The following is a 19,287-nucleotide window of genomic DNA, read 5'->3' on the forward strand; positions in this document are numbered from 1 at the left end:
TGCTGTTTCTGTTTCATGCAGATATTTTTTATGTATAGTTTCACAAAACTGAAGTCAAACCATTGTTTTTGCTTCAAATTTCGAAATTATACAATGTAATTTAGATTTAAAAACTGATCATGTTGCATATTTTCAGCATCTGTTTGGATCATGATTAAAATGCAGTGGTTGCCTCTCATTTTAAATGGAAAGAGCACAGACAAAGCCTTAGTTTGTTTTTATGAAGATGTTACTTTTATTTGTGTTATTTAATTTGGGGCTTGTTTTAAAATTTCAATTTAGTTTTGTTATTTACATTTACATTATATTAAATTTTTTTTAATTAGCAAACGCTTTCGTGAATCGAATCGAGAAAGCAGTCGTAAATCGAATCGAATTGCGAGTTGAGTGAATCATTACATCCCTACTGGTGAGAAATCATGGGGTAATTTTATTTTTTGGGTGAACTATCCCTTTAAATATTTCAGACATGTGACTGCAGTGAAATGACACATGATCCTTACCGAGGTTCTCTGCCTTGTAGAAGATGCTATCAGGCTTACAGAAGGGAAGTGAATAGTACTCATAGGGCAACTGTGTTCTAGAGCTCGTCAATTTTACAGCCTGGTAATTAAAAACAGGTACATTTTATAAACACCACAATACAAAAATCTAGAAACCTGTGGAGAAAGAATCTGTGGAATGAGTGATAAAGATGTGTCAAACACTGTGGCCGGTATCTAGTTCAATAAATATTGGAAAGACATGTCTGTGTGGAAAACAAGTGGTCAATACACAAGTAAAGGACCCTAGAACCTGCTGTGTCTAGAGCAAAAGTGTTTTTTAAGCATTTTTAAAGTGAAAGAAATAATTAAGCCAGAGTTAAAAGGCAAATCCCAACTCAAATTTGTAACTCAAATTCTTTTTTTTTTTTTCTTTTTTTTTTTTTAAAGTGAGAGGCTTCACCTTTATTTCAACAGGGCTGTTCTGGTGGAAATTCATAGGTGCAACCCCTGGTACATAAAAAGGTGTTACTAAAGGCAGCGTGGACACTATTAACAGTGCCCACATCTCCTACAAAGACAAAAAAGACACACAAAGCCAAATTTCTTTAGTTACTCATCTATAATCTTGTTGCAAAACCAAAAAGCACATTGACAGTCAACACTTCAAACAAAATCATACATTCTTGTTGTTGAACACTGAACAATGGCCAGGTGATTGTAATGTTACTTATACTGATGTTAATATTGAGCTCTGCTGTTGGAGTGAATACCCTCTATTACACAACCAGGTGATAAATGATCCATAAACTATACTGACAGGTAAAGCAAGGTGAATGCGAAACGACCTTAATTACATATCCAGACTAACAATTACAGTCATCAAACGAAAAAAAAAAACAGCACTGCGACTTTTTCATTGTCTTTATCACTCTCGCTTTTCTGTGTTTGTGCGGTCCAGACCAGAGTATGTGAGTGGTGTGGAGTGGAAACATAGAGTTTGAGTAATAAAGTCGCAATGAAACAGAAGTAGCGACAGATCTTCTCTTCTGTATTGTGGCGCATGTCTGAGTGAAACAGGTTATCAAAATAAAAAAATTAAAAAAAAAAATGGTTTTATGCATGGATCGTTGATTTACATTTTGAGATGTGGGTGTTGAACTCAAACATGAAGTCGACTGCAAGAAAGAGGCAAGGCTTAAGCAGACTGAATGATTGGAGTCCTGCAGATGTCACTAGAGAGAAATATCCTAATTATTGGATTTACACATTACACAGTTATTACTTTTACAGTCTCTGCACTGGCTACCTATTAAGTTCCGTATCAGTTACAAAATATCAATCACAAACACTGCCAACCCGCAGGAGCAACACATTAATAAATTATGAAGGGAATTGATCCAGCAAGTGTGATTTGATTACTTTATTATCATCATCTTCCTTATATTTCGTGAGCCAGTGAATGCTAAAGCAGCGCAAACGCATTACAAATGACTGACAGAGCAGATACAGACTGTTTACTATGAAACACCGTCGCTTTTGTTAAAGTAAAGAGAGCTGTCTGCTTCATATGGCTTAGGTTTTAGATTAGATCAGGATTTTAACTCGTTCTCGCTCTTAGCAAACACTCGATAATTAGCTACCTGCTAAGTGTTTATGCTAGCCGGCTGTTTTTTTTAATCGGCATCCACTGAGCGGAAATAGCCAATCACATCAAATGACACACTAACAATGAGCAACGCAAAACAAAATGGTTTAAATTAGGTCATCTCTGCCAGTGTGAAATCAAACCTTTTGTGAAATAGACAAACAGAAGATACTTTAGCGTCGGTACTCACCAGCGCCGCCGCCATCTTGACTACACGTGTCATCGCAGACGTCACAGGAAGGATGTCTTCTTCTTCTTCTTCTTGTACGATTTTATGGCGGTTGACAAGCCAACTTATGGTGTATTACCGCCACCAACTGGACTGGAGTGTGAAGCATTAACGGAAAGAGGGAAAAAGGACCCCCCCCCCCTTATCTTCAGATAACTAAGAATTTCTCTCATAGTACTTGTCTGTCCTGAGGCACAACTTAAAAGATTTGATATAGTGAAATTAATTACTCCTATGTTTCTCAGTTTCTTAAATAACTCCTCTCTTTCTTTGGTATATACTGCACAATGTAAAAGTACATGCTCAATAGTCTCTGCTTCACTGCATGTAGTACACAATCCTGACTGATGTTTCCCTATTGCACTTCCTTCCATCAATGCTCCAGTCACAGTCCAGTGTTGTCAACCCTTTCTCCAGGAAGGATGTAATTTCTTCTTCTTCTTCTTCTTCTTCTTCTTCTTCTTCTTTGGTGTTTTATTGGCGGTAGGATGTCATTTCACTCTCAAAGCTCACGAGGAAGTCAAGGCTTATGAATATTGACAAAAGAGGGTGGCAACAGCTCAGTGGAAGTTTCAGCATTTAAACGAGGAATTTAAAATGTAATTCTTATTTATCAATATATGTAGTTGTGAAGATTTATGGATTCAATTTCCTTATTAATTTTTATACAGTTTTAATACACTGTGGCCTTTAATTCTTTATCATTAGTAATATCAACCTTAATATGAATGGATAATATATACACACACACGCACAGTGGGTATATAAAAGAATCACCCCCCTTTACAATAATCACATTTTGTTGCTTTGCAGCCTGAAATGAGATGGACACAGTTTTTGTTTTATTCAGCTGTATTTACTCAGTGCAATTTATAACATCCAAGTGAAAGATAGAACACCAACATGTCAGAAAAAAACAGAATCACTGAGTTGGAAAAAGGATCACCCCCTTGTGTCAGTATTTTGTTGAACCACCTTTTGCTTCAATTACAGCCTTTAGTCTGTTGGGATATGTCTCTGTCTCTACTAACTTTGCACATCTAGACTTTGGAATATTTGCTCACTCTTCTTTGCAGAACTGCTCAAGTTCAGTTAAATTTGATGGTGAGCGTTTGTGGACTGCAGTCTTCAATTCATTCCACAGATTTTCAATGGGGTTTAAGTCTGGGCTCTGATTAGGCCATGCAAGAACATTCACCTTTTTCTCCTTCTACCACTGTGTGCTCAGTTTTGCTCTGTGCTTTGGGTCATTGTCATGTTGGAAGGGAAACCTTCTTCCAATTAACAACTTTCTGGCAGAGGGCAACAGATTGTCCTCAAGAATTTAATGGTATTTTGCCCCATCCATTTTTCCTTTTATCCTGACAAGAGCTCCAGTCCCTGCTGCAGAGAAACAACCCCATAACAGGATATTACCACCTCCATGCTTTACTGGAGGAATGCTGTTATTTGGATGGTGAGCTGTATTGGATTTCTGCCAGACATATCGTTTGGTTTTGAGGCCAAATAATTAAATTTTAGTCTCATCTGCCTCAGAATCTTCAAGGTGTGTTTTGACAAAGAGCAGTCGTGACTGTGTGGCTTTTCTTGAGGAGTGGATTTTTTCTTGCAACTCCCATATATGCCACATTTGTGGAGAATTAGTGATATTGTTGTACCTCATCTGGATCACACAGTATGTAATAATTTTAGACCTATTTCTAAATTGCCTTTTATTTCCAAGATTTTAGAGAAAGTGGTTTACTCACAGCTTTTTTTCATATTTGAATACTTTTGGTATCCCAGTCTGGCTTTTGGACCTTCCATAGCACCGAATCTGCTCTACTTACTATTGATGTCCTATTATCGTTGGATTCAGGATCACAGGTTGTTTAAGTTTTGTTAGATTTAAGTACTGCTTTTGATACGATTGACCATACGATTCTTCTTAATCGCTCGGAGTGTTGGGTTGGTGTCCAGGGCACAGCCCTTCAGTGGTTTGCATCATCTTCCACATCGGTTCCTTTACTGTGTGGCGTTCTGCAGGGATCGATTTTGGGGCCGTTGCTGTTCTCTTTATATATGCTTCCTTTGGGCACCATTTTTCAGAAATACTGTATAGTATTTCTTACCATTGTTATGCCGATGATCTTCAGTTCTATTTTCCAGTGAGCCTAGGTAGGTGAATCCTGTTCTTTGGACAAAGTACATGAATGCTATACTGATATTAAGCTCTGGCTCTCTAACAACTTTCTTCAATTAAATGAGAGTAAGAATGAGGTTTTGATTGTATGGTCTCCTATGTCACCTACCTTTGCTGGTCAGCTAGGTTTACTATCCTCAAAGCTTGATGATCATGTTAAGAGTCTAGGGGTAATTTTTCGATGCATCATTAATTTTAATACACAGATCAGTGCCGTTTTTAAAGGTAGCTTTTTTAATTTGAGATCAATTGCCAAAATGAAGCATTTTCTTTCCAGGAAGGATTTGGAAATTGTGGTCCATTCTATTATTTTGTCTACATTAATTATTGTAATTCGTTATATATTGGTCTCCCTCAGACAGCGTTGGCCCGCCTGCAGCTAGTGCAGAATGCAACTGCAAGGTTTTTGATGGGAACAAGAAAGAGGAACCACATTACCCCTGTACTGGTATCTTTACATGGCTTCCTGTTAAATTTAGGATTGGCTTCAAAATTCTCCTGTTTGTTTGCCGCGTAGTAATTTTAAATCGAAAGGAGATTGTGCTTTTTCTGTGGTAGGTCCCAAACTTTGGAATAGTCTTCCATTCCATGTGAGGTCAGCTTCATCAGTTGCCACCTTTAAGTCTTATTTAAAAACTTATTTATTTTCATTAGCTTTTGAATAAACTGTGTTTGTTGCATGTAATATTACATTTTATTGGTGACGTCTTTTCTTTATTTTATTGGTGAATTATTTCATTGTAAAGCACTTTGGAGCAACATCTGTTGTTTGTAAATGTGCTTTATAAATACATTTGCTTGCTTGTCACATGCACACAATGACCGCTCTTTGGCTTTGTCTTTGATTTGCTGTTGGCCTCTTGGTAGCCTCTCTGACCAGTTTTCTCCTGGCTCTTTCATCCAGTTTGGAGCGATGTCCTGATCCAGGGAGGGTCTGTGTTTTACCAAATACCTTCCACATCTTAATAATAGACTTCAATGCTTCTAGGCATTGATAAAGCCTTTGAAAAATGTTTTTATCCATCTCCTGACTTATGCCTGTCCACAACTTTATCCCGGAGATCTTTTGACAGTGTCTTGCCACCCACAGTTGATTGTTTGCTTCAGTTGCACTACCAAGAACTGAAATGCTCCAGGAAAGCTCTTTTCATGCTGAGCTAATCAAAATGACCACAGCTGATCACAGTTGAAAGTCAAATGACTTTGTGTGCCAAGTTTTTTTTTTCCAACTCAGTGATTCTGTTATTTATTTATTTATTTTTTACATGTTGGTGTTCTATCTTTCACTTGGATGTTATAAGTTGCACAGAGTAAATACAGCTGATAAAACAAAAACTATGTCCATCTTCATTTCAGGCTGCAAAGCAACAAAATGTGATGTACCCACTGTATAAATATTTATATTGCTATCATTAGTATTAGTTATGTCTTAATAATGTGGTAATTTTCCATGGTTTAATAAATGAATCAATAAAATAATTTGACTAGTTTGTAGCACTATTATGAGAATGAGTGTGAATGAGATATTTTCCTTCACACTACTCAAAATTAAAATTAATTTATTTGTTTTATAGACTAATTGTAAAAACATGCATACACACTACATACATTTACAGGTAACTCTTTGGAAAATACTTTACATCATGGAAAAGTGTACTGAAAATCAGCTGCATAATCAACATCATGTTTTACATGTTAATGAAGCCACAACTAAAGTTAATAAAGCCTCCATATGATTGCAGGGAATTAGAAAAAAAAGAATGTCACATAAATCCTTTACTATTATTGCACAAAAAAAAAAAAAAAAAAAGCAACAAAACAAAAGATGTACAAGTACCTAAAGATACATATCCATTGAGAAATAGCTTCAGGCTTGTAAAAGTACCAAACCTGAAAATCTGTAGAAAAAAAAAATCTAATAAACTACAATAGCATAAAATAACAACCTACAGAGACTTCAAGAAATATTCATAACTACCTTAGGTACAGATGTTTTTTTTCCTGAAATGCAATGGTTTAATATTGATTTGTTTTCTGAGCAAATATACATTTGATAATCCACAACAACATCTTTGAAACCTAATGTAGGTTGAAGTTTTAGAAATAATCTTCTCATAAGCAATCAAAACTACAATTTATTTTAATGCTCTTATGTGTACTCTCAATTACAATGCACATATACATATGATTAGCTATAAAATACATCTGTAATCAGGTCTTTACAAATACATAAGAGAAGTTGTAAAATGAAAAAGACAATACATTTTAGAATAAAATTATGTCTTTATATAGCTTCTATTGTGCAACACTCAGTGAAAGGCAAAGGGCTCTGCATGATAGGAATAAATCTGCTATTACAGCGATTTTGAAATTGTATTCAGTTACATGTCATTAAATAACACACTATAACTTTTCACACTTGATTTCACTATATATGTATAAAGTCAACAGGTTGGCATGGATAAGTTGTGTACATTTCTTTGAGAGTTCCTTATAGGGATTTATGCAAGATCAAAGTCATGTCAAAGTGTGTGTGTGTGTGTGTGTGTGTGTGTGTGTATCTCAAGGCTGTTGCTGATACTGGCTCTCCGTGGCAGTGTAAAAGTCCTCCAGTATACTCTGCAGGTACTCAAAGGTGGGCCTGTCCTCTGGCTTGTTCTTCCAGCATTCCAGCATGATGTCATAGAGCTCTTGAGGGCAGGAGTCCAGACGCTGCATACGGTAACCTCTCTCCAGAGCACGGATCACCTCTGGATTTGTCATACCTAAACACACCGTAAACAGTTTGAGCATCTGCTGTAAGTACAAATTTAGTTTTGTGTCATTCTCTGGGAATTGTGCAATTTGAGCTTAACAATTTAAGCATTTTCTAAACTGTTTTTTTAAAAGGTTATTGTTGAAATTTCATATTGAAAAATCATATTTTCTCACTTCAGACTCAATATACCAAGACCATAGCTACCGGTAATATTACTGCACCAGATACGATAAAGCCTGAAACTTACTTCTGTTTGATTTAATTTTATTAGGTCATTCCCTGAAATATGATGACGGAAATATCTAACTATTATTTTTAAAAGGGAAATGTCACAGTATAACAGCGTTAAACAGAGCTTTTCTTATTCTATGAATGTAATGATTGTAATGATGATGAATAGACACATGCAGATAAGCTGCTATTCATATGAAAAACAAAGATGTAAAAATACACAGTAAAATTAAAAAGAGAAATGTATTAAATGTAATACCGTTCAAAAGTTTGAGGTTGGTAAGAATAGCTTTATTCAACAAGAATGCATTCAATTGATTTCTATTTCATATTCATTTTCTATTCATTAAAGAATGCTGAAAAAATATTTCATGTTTCCACAAAAGTAGCAACACAACTGTTTTCAGCATTGATATTAATAAGAAATGTTTCTTGAGCAGCAAATCAGCATATTAGAATAATTTCTGAAGGATCATGTGACACTGAAGACTGGAGTAATGATGCTGAAAATTCAGCTTTGCATCACAGGAATAAATTACATTTTAAAATATATAAAAAACTATTATTTTAAATTGTAATGATATTTCACAATATTACTGTTTATAATTTATTTGATCAAATAAATGAAGCCTTGGTGAGCATGAGAGATGTCTTTCAAAATTTTACCAACCCCAAACTTTTGAACAGTAGCATAAAGTGAGTTTGTTTCACTCAATTATTACTGAAAGTTCACTGCACTAAGTTATGTGAACTAAACTAAGGAGAACTGAAACAGTTACTAGAATTTATGTCTTATTTTTTTTTACGTTTTTTTAAAAGTTACGTTTTAGCTACACTGAGTAGCTGAGGAGAGTTTATATTTTAATTTCATGTCAAGAAATGCACTTTTTGCAGGCTTTTAGTATTATTCAGATATTTTTGAACTTAAATGATTGATAAGGCAGTGATGATAATGATTATGATTTAAATTTTGTGATGATTTAAATTGTCAAATTTTTAGTTAACTTAACTTGTTGAGTTTTGCAGTGTAAAATACTTGAAAACAAAGTTAAATCAATTAAAAAATAATTCAGAATTCATACAAAAATGTAGGTACAAATGCCACAGTTTCCAGAGAATGACCCATTTAGCATATTCACAGTGCACTGTGGTGACCACTAACCTGGATATGGCGTGCGACCATAGCTGATGATTTCAGTGAGCAGAATGCCAAAGGACCACACATCTGACTTAATCGTGAAGGAACCATAGTTTATGGCCTCTGGAGCTGTCCATTTTATGGGGAACTTTGCACCTGTGGTCACAAGAAAAATATTAACATGACTTCCGCTGACAATAACTTATAAAGAAACATGCATTTATCCACAGTTTACCAACTTATATTAACTCGGTTTCTCTACATTATTGTTGGCTGTTTATCAGACTAACCTTCTCTGGCAGTGTATTCGTTGTCCTCTATGATACGGGCCAGTCCAAAATCGGCAATCTTACACACTAAACTCTTGTTGACCAGGATGTTGGCAGCACGAAGGTCTCTGTGAATGTAGTTTCTCTGCTCAATGTAAGCCATGCCTTCTGCTGTCTAAAGTCAGGAAAAGGAATCATATTTTAGTTACTTTTAATGATGTACTTATACCGGGTTTGTGTCACTGAGAGCAAGAGGTTAGTCAGCAACAGCTACAATAAGCTATAATGGTGTGTGTGTGTGCATGCGTGTGTCTGTGTGTGTGTTTGTGTGAATCCTCTTATCAGTCAGGGCACATTCACATCTGTCTTGTTAAGTGCTTGCAATTCTCTTCCTGTTTCCAACTCAGTGTTGCACCCTTTTTTGCAACCATCACACACTTTCATATTCAAAATCCTCACTTGAATGAAACATCAGTGACAATATGTCATATTTACCTAATATTTCTTGTAAATATTATACTTTTTTTGTATAACTTCCATATTACCTGATTCTGAATGCATACTGGTGGTCAAAACTAACTAAAATTAAAATCGTTTTTCATTATTTATTTTTTTTAAGTTTGGAAAGACGTTTCTTATGCTCACTAGGTCTCTTATGCTCAGCTGCACTTATTTGATCAAAAATACAGTAAAAATGTAATTTTGTGAATATTCTTACAATTTCAAATAGCTGTTGTCTGTTTTAATATATATATAGAATGTAATTTACTCCTGTGATGCAAAGCTGAATTTTCAGCATCATTACTCCAGTCTTCAGTGTCACATGATCCTTCAGAAATCATTCTAATATACTGATTTGATGCTCAAGAAACATTTATTATTATTTCTTATGTTGAAAACAGTTTCAAAGCTTAATAGTTTTTTTTTTATAAATTCAGTCTGGGTGAGCATAAGAGACTACTTTTAAAACATTTAAAAATGTAATTATTCCTTACTTTTGACCACAAGTGTATATTTCACTATTTTAAAGAATCACTTGCACAATAGAGAGAACAAGCTGCTATTATCGTGGATTAACAGTGACAAAAAGTAAAAGCGTTAGATTGTCATGTTAATGGTGGACTCCACCCTCTCTCTCTCTCTCACACACACACACACACCTCTGTACACAAATATAACTGTCTGTCAGTTATCACATTTGAATATTAAAATCTACAAAGACAAACCTGTCCTCCACATCAAGGGAACATGTGACTCAATATGTAGGAGAAAAGCACATTAACTGAACAAATGAGACCTTCAAACCACCTCACCTGTGCTGAGAAGTCAATCAGTTTGGGCAACTGGACACGATTCCCTTCATCGCTTTTAATGAAGTCCAGTAAACTGCCTGTAAAACACATGCACACAAACAGATAAATAACAAAGATGTATAAAGCCATGTTTTGCACATTGGAGTCTGGAGTCACTCACACCTTTCTCCATAAACTCTGTAATGATGTATATGGGCTCCTCTTTGGTGACCACAGCGTTGAGACGGACCAGTTTGTCATGCTGGAGGGTTTTCATTAAGTTGGCCTCCATTAGGAAAGCTTCAACAGACATAGTGCCAGGCTTCATAGTCTTCACTGCCACTTTTGTGTGCTTGTTGTATGTTGCTGAGAAGCAAACAGAGACGAGTTAACACTGGGATTCTTCATTTTCACTATATCATTATTAGTGTCTGCTCCTCCCTGCCCAAAGTGTGGCAGGACATGAAAAACTCGGGTTTCAGATCAGGTTCGAGATCAGGTCAGTTTTTTTTAGGTACAGTGTTTTTGTTTAGGTTTGTAATTAAAAAATTAAAGATGTATTCCTGTAAGAATAATTTGTGACTAAATAACAGTGTCATTGTGATTCATATATAAATTACTTACATTTTGTCTCATGTATTTTCTGTTAATAAAGCAATATGCCACTCTATTTGTAAATCTCACACTCTCTCACACGGCTTATTGTTTTTAGTATAATATGATACATTTTATATTTATGATATATATAACATAAACATTTAATTTATAATATTATAATATAATAATAATAAATATAATAATATAATATAAAAAAAATAAGAATTATATATATATATATATATATATAATAATATAATAATATTGTATAATAAACTATTCCTTTACCAAGTAATATAGATCATTACCCTCACTATAGGCAGTTAGTTGTTGCCAATCAACATAGATACTTGGCATATTAATATAAATTATGAGTTCATTGGCATTTTACTGCTAATGCTTGGAAACTTCAAATTTGACTTTTTAGAGTCATAACCATCCATTTTAGCTCTGCATTTTATCCTGGACAAGCTGAGAAAATCTTTCAGATCCTACTAAACAAACCATGCTGCACAACAACTTTTTTTTTTTGAGTAAATAGACACATAAGAAATACATATTAGAGCACGCAGTATGTGTCTTACCCATCCAGACCTCTCCAAACTGGCCTGCTCCCAGACGTTTGTCCATTTTGAGGGACTCACGTGGGATCTCCCAGGCATCTTTCTCCCAAGGTTTCTGAGGTTTGGGACTCAAACAGGGACTAGTGAGAGATTGGCACAACCCATCACTTTGCTCTGTAGATGTAAATTTTTACATGAATGGTTTTACAGTGGTGAACAATCTTTCATGAAAACGGTTGGTAAAATTCTCACCAAACACTAACGACTAAAAATACATGTATTATCCAATGAAATGTGTCCAGATCTTTGCACTCTGTACTTACTCTTGTAGTGGCTGACCAGATCCTGCAGGGTGTTGAAGGTGATACGTGGGGAAATATAGAAACCGCCATTATCCAGTGTGCGGATCTTATAATGCTTCACAGTGTCTCCTGTTTGGTCGCAGTCTCTGACAGACAGAGAGTAGCTTCCTGAGGGGGGGAGATACAGATGTTTTGAAGAGCAGATAAGGATCTGGTAGATGTGCAGTTGAAGTAAAAATGTTTCCGATGTAAAAAATGAGCACTGCTAATTCTTTAGTATCACACTCCTTGTCTAAAACCCTTCAGCTTTAACACTGTGCTGAACGTACCCTGGGTGGTCTCACTGTCTCTGATCATAAAAGATCCTATTTTGTTTCCAGATGCCAGTAGCTGTCTCTCTGCATCCTTTCTGCTGACACCTTTAAAAAACCACCTGTAGACACATACATAAATAGATTAAAAATTACATTAAAAACTTATAACCGTTTGAAAGTCACTTATGCTCAATGAGTCAATGTATATTTGTTTAAAAATACAGTAAAAACAGTAATATTGTGAAATATTATTACAATTTAAAAGAACTGTTTTCTAATTGAATATATTTTAAAATGTAATTTATTCCTGTGATGCAAAGCTGAATTTTCAGCATCATTACTCCAGTCTTCAGTGTCACATGATCCTTCAGAAATCATTCTAATATGCTGATTGGTTGCTAAAGAGACATTTCTGCTTAATATTATTATATTATATTATATTATATACACAATATTATTACATATATATGCACAATATTATTACATTATATTATATTATATCACTACAAATGTGCACAAACTATATTTACTCACTCTTCAGTTTCCAGAGTATCCTTGGCAACATAGTTGCTGGGGATGAAGCCCTCCTGACCAGTGCTGAGAGATGCTGCTTTCCACCATTCACCTGACCTAAACACATCAATCAATCAATCAACCAATCAATAAATCAATCAATCAATCAATCAATCAATCAATCAATCAATCAAAGAAACGAGATACTGCATGTTAAATCCTCATATAGAATGACAGGTCTACTTACTCCTGAAGGATTCTGAGTCTGTCTCCTTTCTTGAAGCCCAGGTCACCTTCATGCATAGCTTCATAGTCATACAGAGCTATGGTAATGTTCTCTGAAGCTAAAGGCAAATGAAATCTTTAGTGTGCAAGAGCTGTGATCACAAATTCACTATGTTTCGGAGTAAGAAACAGACTGGTGTCACACGATAGTGTTCATAACAACACTTGCTTTTCGATTATACCAAGCAGTGAACTTACCACAATTCCAACAGGGGACAAAGGTTTTAAAGTGAGCATATACTTTTTATACAGCAATTTAAAGGTTGAGACTTGATAGCTGGCGTATACACTGCCTGTGCTGCAGCACACATTGAGGTTGAATGAAATGCATGTGGAAAAGATTGAACTGTCTGCGTCGCCACTAAACCTCAAAACAAGCTACTTTTTCATGTTTACGACACATCGCTGTATGATTTTACTCTTGCCCACAAGGTCATCCATATGAGTTGTAGTGACTGTATTTAAAAAAAAATGTTTTTTAAGTATTTTAATATATTACAATACTCTAGCATTCTGAATGAGACATCCTATTTACTAGAAATCCTATTTACTAGACATCAAAGACAATTTCACTTACTGTCTGGCCCAGAAGTAGGGTTGGAGAGGCTTCTGTTCTGTAGATGGAAAAATAGGTGTAGTATTTAAAACACCAAACTAGACTTTTCTAGTTCACAAACTAGACTAGTTCACTTTTCTGAGCATAAAAACAGACCTGTCTGAGGCTTTCAAATAAAGGATATCTATTTAAACAAATAAACATTTCAAACTCTTTTTAAGTCATTACCATACCTGTCAACATTTGGATACCAAAATAGGGCCGGGGGGGGGGCAAAAGTAACAATTTTTATATTTTATTATTATATTATTTTTATATTAATTTAATATTATTCATAAAATATTATTATCAAACAATCATATTCATTTAGCAACATAAATATATCTTAGTGTAAGCTATATCTTTAGAGTTTTATAATTCTTTATCTTCTTGTCAAAATGCGCCCTTTTTCCCCTGCGCACATATCAGTAGCATCACTGGGCTGTAGGTTGCCAAGTTGAGGGGACAAATGGGTTGAAATTTGTATGTGTCGATCGTGTGAGAAAGATACGTTTCATACAAGATCAGGCAACTGGACAACCTTTGAATTTGTTGACGTGATTATTCATATAATGAGGTTTGGCCCATACAAATTACGGGAGTTTTACCGGAAGCGAATGTGGCAAACATATAAAATACGGCCAGTGGGATTTTTTTAATAGAAAGATTAAAAATACGGGAGAAATACGGGAAAATATTTAAAAGGGATGATAGCGGGATAGAATGGTAAAAAACGGGAGAATCCCGGGAAAAATGGGAGGGTTGACAGGTACGGTCGTTACTAAAACTAAAACTATTTAACAAATTAAGTTTCAATAACTGAAATAAAACTGAAATTAAATAAAATATACATTTTAGATGAAAACTTAAATGAAAATGAAAAATGTTGCCTTGGCAGCTAATATTTCTAAAACTGAAATATAAATTAAGTAAATCTAAACAGATATACAGATATATGCAAAGTCAAGATGATCGTACAGCTGTACTTTAGAGACTACTCTGTCTCTCAGTCTATAAGAAAGTGGAAGCACAGTATTTGAAGTCACAATGTGTGCTGAAACCACCAATACTGATGGTTTAGCTCAACTCAGCACTTTTCACTAGAAATCATGCTCAGGAATAACCCTCAAAAGATGTCTTTTCAATTTAATCGGAAATTCCAAAATGCTTCTACTTACAGCTTTGGACCCTGCCGTGGGGTCTTTGGTGTAATGTGCTGTCTGGTTGGAGCTGTCACTGTTGCCCATCGATTTGCCAATAGGATCCTGCTCCGGTTTGGTCCCCACACAGCCCATGTTGAGGCCTGAAGAGTTAACAACAGAAGACACTAATGCAGGTTGTCCTTGCCTGTTTAAAAACAGAACAACATTTCCAGAAATAGAAAATATGCAAAACATGGGCTGTTCTGAGTTCCCACTGAACAATGGTTAATTTTGTTGCTTCGAAAAGCATGTATTGTACAGATTATGATGGAAAAATGACTGTAATGTGCTATACATGACTCAAATGTATTAAATGCCATGTTAAATGCCACGTGTTTTGGCCTACGGTACAACAAGATTAACTTAAGTGGTGAGTTGTAAGAGGATACGTCAGATTAGTATTGACAATATTATAAGTCAGACATAAATAAACATGATTTCCCAAAATCATTGTAAGCCTATGTAGATCAAAGAGAACCTTGGTGCCATTGGTTGCTGCAATCTACTTAGGTTTATGACTCTTTTGGGAAATGTAACCTTGACCGATAAATGTAGTGAAAGTCAAAATAACCGGTTTCTCGTACTGACTTCCACGTTGTAGGCTGCAGTTCTCTCTCGCCTGTGGTTTTGTCATTAACTCTCTCACACATGCACATGCGGAAGCTGCTCAGTGGAAACTGTGGTTGGTTAAGGCCTAATGTTTAAAGTTGATTCAAATCAGCTAGCCTTAACACCCTAACACTTTTCTGAGAACGTAGCAGAAATTAATCAACCAAAACGTGCAGAACTGCCTCCCATCACAAATAGATTCCAACTTGGTCGACTGTTGAAAAAAAAAAAAGCAACTTTTCCCCCACTTTTGAATGAGAGGTGAGTGGAAACCGCATGCTTCTGAGCTCTTCGGCCTCTATGTGGCTATCACTAAAGAACAAAGGACCTTCAACTTGCATCTCTTGTCATGCGAGTGCAATGTACTCTTATGGTGCAGGTTCATGTTTCGTTTCATGCTTGATTACTAACTTGTGCTCTGTTAATCTGGACATGCATGACCCTACACAAAACCACAACACCATATTTCATATCAATGACCAGTCTGTTTGTCCTGAAGATAACCATGATAAAGAAGAAAATTGTAGAAATGTCACTGGAGAGTCTATTCAATATAGCTGCATTCAGCTGAACACTGAATTGTAATTTAAGAACTGCTAAAGTTGCGTGCTTCAGTAGATGCAATTAGTCTGAGAAATATGTGGCGCATTTAAAACTTGTTTCCCGTAGCTTGTTCACCTATGTTCTGCTTTCTCTTTATTTGAAGGTGTTCTTGTTATTGCTTTGGGTTGCTTTTGATTTCAAATGCTTTTTTTTTTTAGTTTCACTGGCTGACTCTTTAATGGGACCAGGGTCATTGTGAAAAAGAAGTGCACTTAATTTTATGAAATGTTCACTTGTAGTACACTTCAAATCTTAGAAGTGTATTTTAAATAAGCTGTGCTTGAAAACAATATAATAATACTGAAATAAAAGGCCACTTAAGTACATTTTCATGACAATTCTTCTTATCAGACTTTAAAACGTGCACACGTAAGTGTGTGCTGACTATACTAAAGCACTTAATTTTAGTTTATCATAAATGCTTGTCAGTACTTTAACCATGTTTTCAAGACAATTGAATTATGAAATCACATATAAAGATTTAAGCCCTATACTTAAGTGGTTAAAAACACTCTTAAGTTCAACTAATAGCATATAAATTTAAACTATAATTACATTTTCAATTCAATTGCCAATAAGTGTCTGAAAACATCGTTTGCACTGTATTTTTTAAAATTATATTATTTCTGTAATAAGTACTTTAATGAAAGCTATACTAAAGTGTACTTCTTTTCACAAGGGAGTTGATGACTCTTCAAGCTTTCATTCAGTTAGTCTCCTCTCAATCTGCTTAATTGCTGGCTTGATCACATGTACATTTCCTTCTTCCAACTCAGAATCCGATAACTGATCGTACCCGGAGGAAATATTCAGATTTGCCTTTCAACAGTGTCGCCCATCCCATCCAAAGATTATTTTGTCCCTCAAAGCCCCAGGGCTCAGAGGAACCACCTCCACCTTTCCCGCAGGAGCACAGGGAGACTCAGAACTACAGCTCTTTTCATTTAACCACACATGCAAATGTGGGATGTATCAATTCCACCTTCCTTGTCAGGACTTTCTCATTGTTATTTGTTTTCTCTTTCAGAAACACACTGTATGTGCAAACTGTCAGAAAGCACCACAGCTTACTGACTTCAGGAGGCCAACAGCCAATAGAGAATCGTGAAATATAACTGTAAAGAGTGTTTTTGAGTGTCCTTTTACGTGCGGAGATGGAGCCTCTAAGGAGGAAGATAAATATTTAAATGTGTACTCTGATATTGTTATGGTCTGTGAAACTATAGTGAACTACGGAAGTACCAGTATAACTAAAGCTAAAGCATGATATTATTTCAAAGAAACATGCGGGTTCCTCAAACACAGGACTGCGCTTAAATAAAAACATGTAACCTACTGGATGTGACCCAGTAACTGTGTCATACGTTAGAAATTAATCCGAGTAAAGAATTCAGCAAAAGAATAACCAACTAAATAATTTGATTAAATATGAGTCTTGAGTGAACCAGATACATATCTCTCTCTCTTTCTAAATTAACACAGGAGATAAGAGACCAGATTCTAGTTTACAGATAAACGACAAAAACAGTCAGGAAAACTAAAGAGTAGCTTATGACAAATAGCATTAAGGAGATACATTAAATTAAGTTTAAATGTTAATATTAGGACTATTTAATTTAGGTGCATATGAAAGCTAGAAACGTCTTTAAAAAACGAAAATAGAAAATCATCTTTAAAGAATAGGGTCTTAATCGAAAAGTCTTAATCGTTTGACTACAAAAAACAATGACATAGAAATAATGAAGAAAAACATAATTAAATAACAACTCGATGTAAATAATAATAAACATAAATATTTTAAGATAACTTACCACTTAAGTCGCAATCCAGACGAAAATAATATTTCTTTATTCACAAAATCTCGCTAGTTGACCGAGATGTAGAAATGTTGAGGTCGCTTCACGCCGGCTCCTCCATCAGTGATGCGCTTCAGTGAGACTCTCGCGCCGTACTGTCCAAGAGGAAGTTAGCGGCTGTGTCTCAAAAACTTCTGAAACGCCTTCCTAGGCAACAGTGAAGGACACCAGGCCCGTTGTAAGTATAGCTCAGCTCATACATACACACTGAGCTCATCCGACTCGTAACGAGGTGATAATAGCCAAAAATAAATCGAGCTCTTATGACGCTCAAAATGCTGTCTAGGCAGGGAGCTTAGTAAGTATTGAGACACTGTTTTGTCAGAGGAAATCTGTCATGAATATTCCGCTTCAATATCCGCGTGTCATATTCTCGCAATAGTCTTCGTACAACACTGTGAAACCAGGGTATTTTGTGTGAAGGTTGCAAAAAAACTTGTTTAAAAACCTCTTGCAATGTCACTTCACTTCTGAGAAAAAAAAAAAACACAGCATTGTTCGTTCAGCCAGTGTCATTCAAATTTTGACACAAATAATGTGATATTTAAAAAGAGTGATTTCAAATATAAGTGATACTAAAATCAAAATAAAAGCGAGAAAAGTAACAAAAAATTAATAACAAAGGCAGATTTAGATTTGCTGGAGAACAGATTAGAAGAGCGAGCTGTGTGTATCTATTAGTGCACAACCACAGATAGAAACACACAGATGTATTATTATTAGATTGGAAATAGTCAAACAAACAGTTGGTCTGGCCTCACAGTTACATAAAGACCGAATAATCCGATGGTGAGATTAAACACCCTCTTTTTTTGAAAGAGACAGAGAAAGAGAAACATAAACGAGCAAATACATAAATCAACCTCTTCTTTAGTAAATACTACGGTAAAACAACTTCATTCCTAATATGCAAATACTTACAAGAGAGAGAGAGAGAGAGAGAGAGAGAGAGAGAGAGAAGATATTCAAATAAACAGAAGATAGAAACACACAGATGTATTATTATTAGATTGGAAATAGTCAAACAAACAGTTGGTCTGGCCTCACAGTTACATAAAGACCGAATAATCCGATGGTGAGATTAAACACCCTCTTTTTTTGAAAGAGACAGAGAAAGAGAAACATAAACGAGCAAATACATAAATCAACCTCTTCTTTAGTAAATACTACGGTAAAACAACTTCATTCCTAATATGCAAATACTTACAAGAGAGAGAGAGAGAGAGAGAGAGAGAGAGAGAGAGAAGATATTCACATTAACAGAAAGTCAAGTGTGATACCTTGATCCAAGGGTTTTTATTTGGATTTTTACCTTTGTAACTTTAAACTCATACACCTTTGCTCAGTATACAAAAGTAACAAGCTAAGTGTTGTGGTGATTGGCATATTCAAGTGAAAATTCTTAATTGTTCTCAGGTTCTTCACAGTGAAAACTATTTACCCTCTTCCTGCAACAATATAGGTGTTCCCCACATCCTAACCCAATTACAGGTGATAATTCACAAAGTATGACTACAGCCATCTTTTCATGCAATGCACTTATATTTGTATTTATTTAGATAGACATTAGTTGTTAGGTAGTTGCTATGTCCTTCTAGTGTCTAAAAAGTGAGGACTTT

General features: G+C 35.3%; 2 protein-coding genes across 4 annotated transcripts in view; both read right to left on the minus strand.

Annotated features, from left to right (window-relative positions):
• LOC107690854 (transmembrane 9 superfamily member 4-like) overlaps window positions 1–2,411 on the minus strand; it is a 13,092-nt gene extending 10,681 nt beyond the window's left edge. The window contains exons 1-4 of one of the 2 annotated variants that reach the window (XM_016489277.1): window positions 2,321–2,386; window positions 1,622–1,717; window positions 946–1,053; window positions 504–603 (exon numbers count right to left, since the gene is read on the minus strand). In XM_016489277.1, coding sequence (XP_016344763.1) covers window positions 504–603; window positions 946–1,050 — 205 coding nt within the window. In that variant the 5' untranslated portion in view covers window positions 1,051–1,053; window positions 1,622–1,717; window positions 2,321–2,386. Of the gene's footprint in view, window positions 1–503; window positions 604–945; window positions 1,054–1,621; window positions 1,718–2,320 lie in introns of both variants that reach the window. The other variant, XM_016489276.1, reaches the window with a different exon arrangement.
• Window positions 2,412–6,667: 4,256 nt separating this feature from the next.
• On the minus strand, window positions 6,668–17,803 carry LOC107690859 (tyrosine-protein kinase HCK-like). 2 transcript variants are annotated; one of them, XM_016489281.1, is made up of 13 exons: window positions 17,624–17,803; window positions 14,577–14,701; window positions 13,381–13,417; window positions 12,766–12,862; window positions 12,540–12,635; window positions 12,021–12,124; window positions 11,713–11,859; window positions 11,411–11,563; window positions 10,413–10,595; window positions 10,251–10,327; window positions 8,959–9,112; window positions 8,693–8,824; window positions 6,668–7,306 (listed from the first exon to the last, which is right to left on the minus strand). In XM_016489281.1, the coding sequence occupies exons 2-13, from the start codon at window positions 14,691–14,693 to the stop codon at window positions 7,104–7,106; spliced, it is 1,500 nt and encodes a 499-aa protein (XP_016344767.1). In that variant the 5' UTR covers window positions 14,694–14,701; window positions 17,624–17,803; the 3' UTR covers window positions 6,668–7,103. The 2 variants fall into 2 exon arrangements, with proteins under 2 accessions (XP_016344767.1, XP_016344766.1); XM_016489280.1 differs by lacking the exon at window positions 17,624–17,803 and having other exon boundaries at window positions 14,577–14,893.
• Between the last annotated feature and the right edge of the window lie 1,484 nt (window positions 17,804–19,287).

This window comes from Sinocyclocheilus anshuiensis, unplaced genomic scaffold (assembly GCF_001515605.1).
Source record: "Sinocyclocheilus anshuiensis isolate Anshui unplaced genomic scaffold, SAMN03320099.WGS_v1.1 scaffold3258, whole genome shotgun sequence".
Taxonomy (NCBI): domain Eukaryota; kingdom Metazoa; phylum Chordata; class Actinopteri; order Cypriniformes; family Cyprinidae; genus Sinocyclocheilus; species Sinocyclocheilus anshuiensis.

What these genes read in the sequence shown, in the direction of transcription:
- LOC107690859 (XM_016489280.1), bottom strand. Translation starts at nt 14,795, where the DNA reads ATGTTTTGCATATTTTCTATTTCTGGAAATGTTGTTCTGTTTTTAAAC. An exon ending in GTTTGGAGAGGTCTGGATGG is followed by an intron (nt 10,596 to 11,410) that starts GTAAGACACATA and finishes TTTGCTTCTCAG; the next exon opens with CAACATACAACAAGCACACA. An exon ending in TGATTGACTTCTCAGCACAG is followed by an intron (nt 9,113 to 10,250) that starts GTGAGGTGGTTT and finishes TCCTGACTTTAG; the next exon opens with ACAGCAGAAGGCATGGCTTA.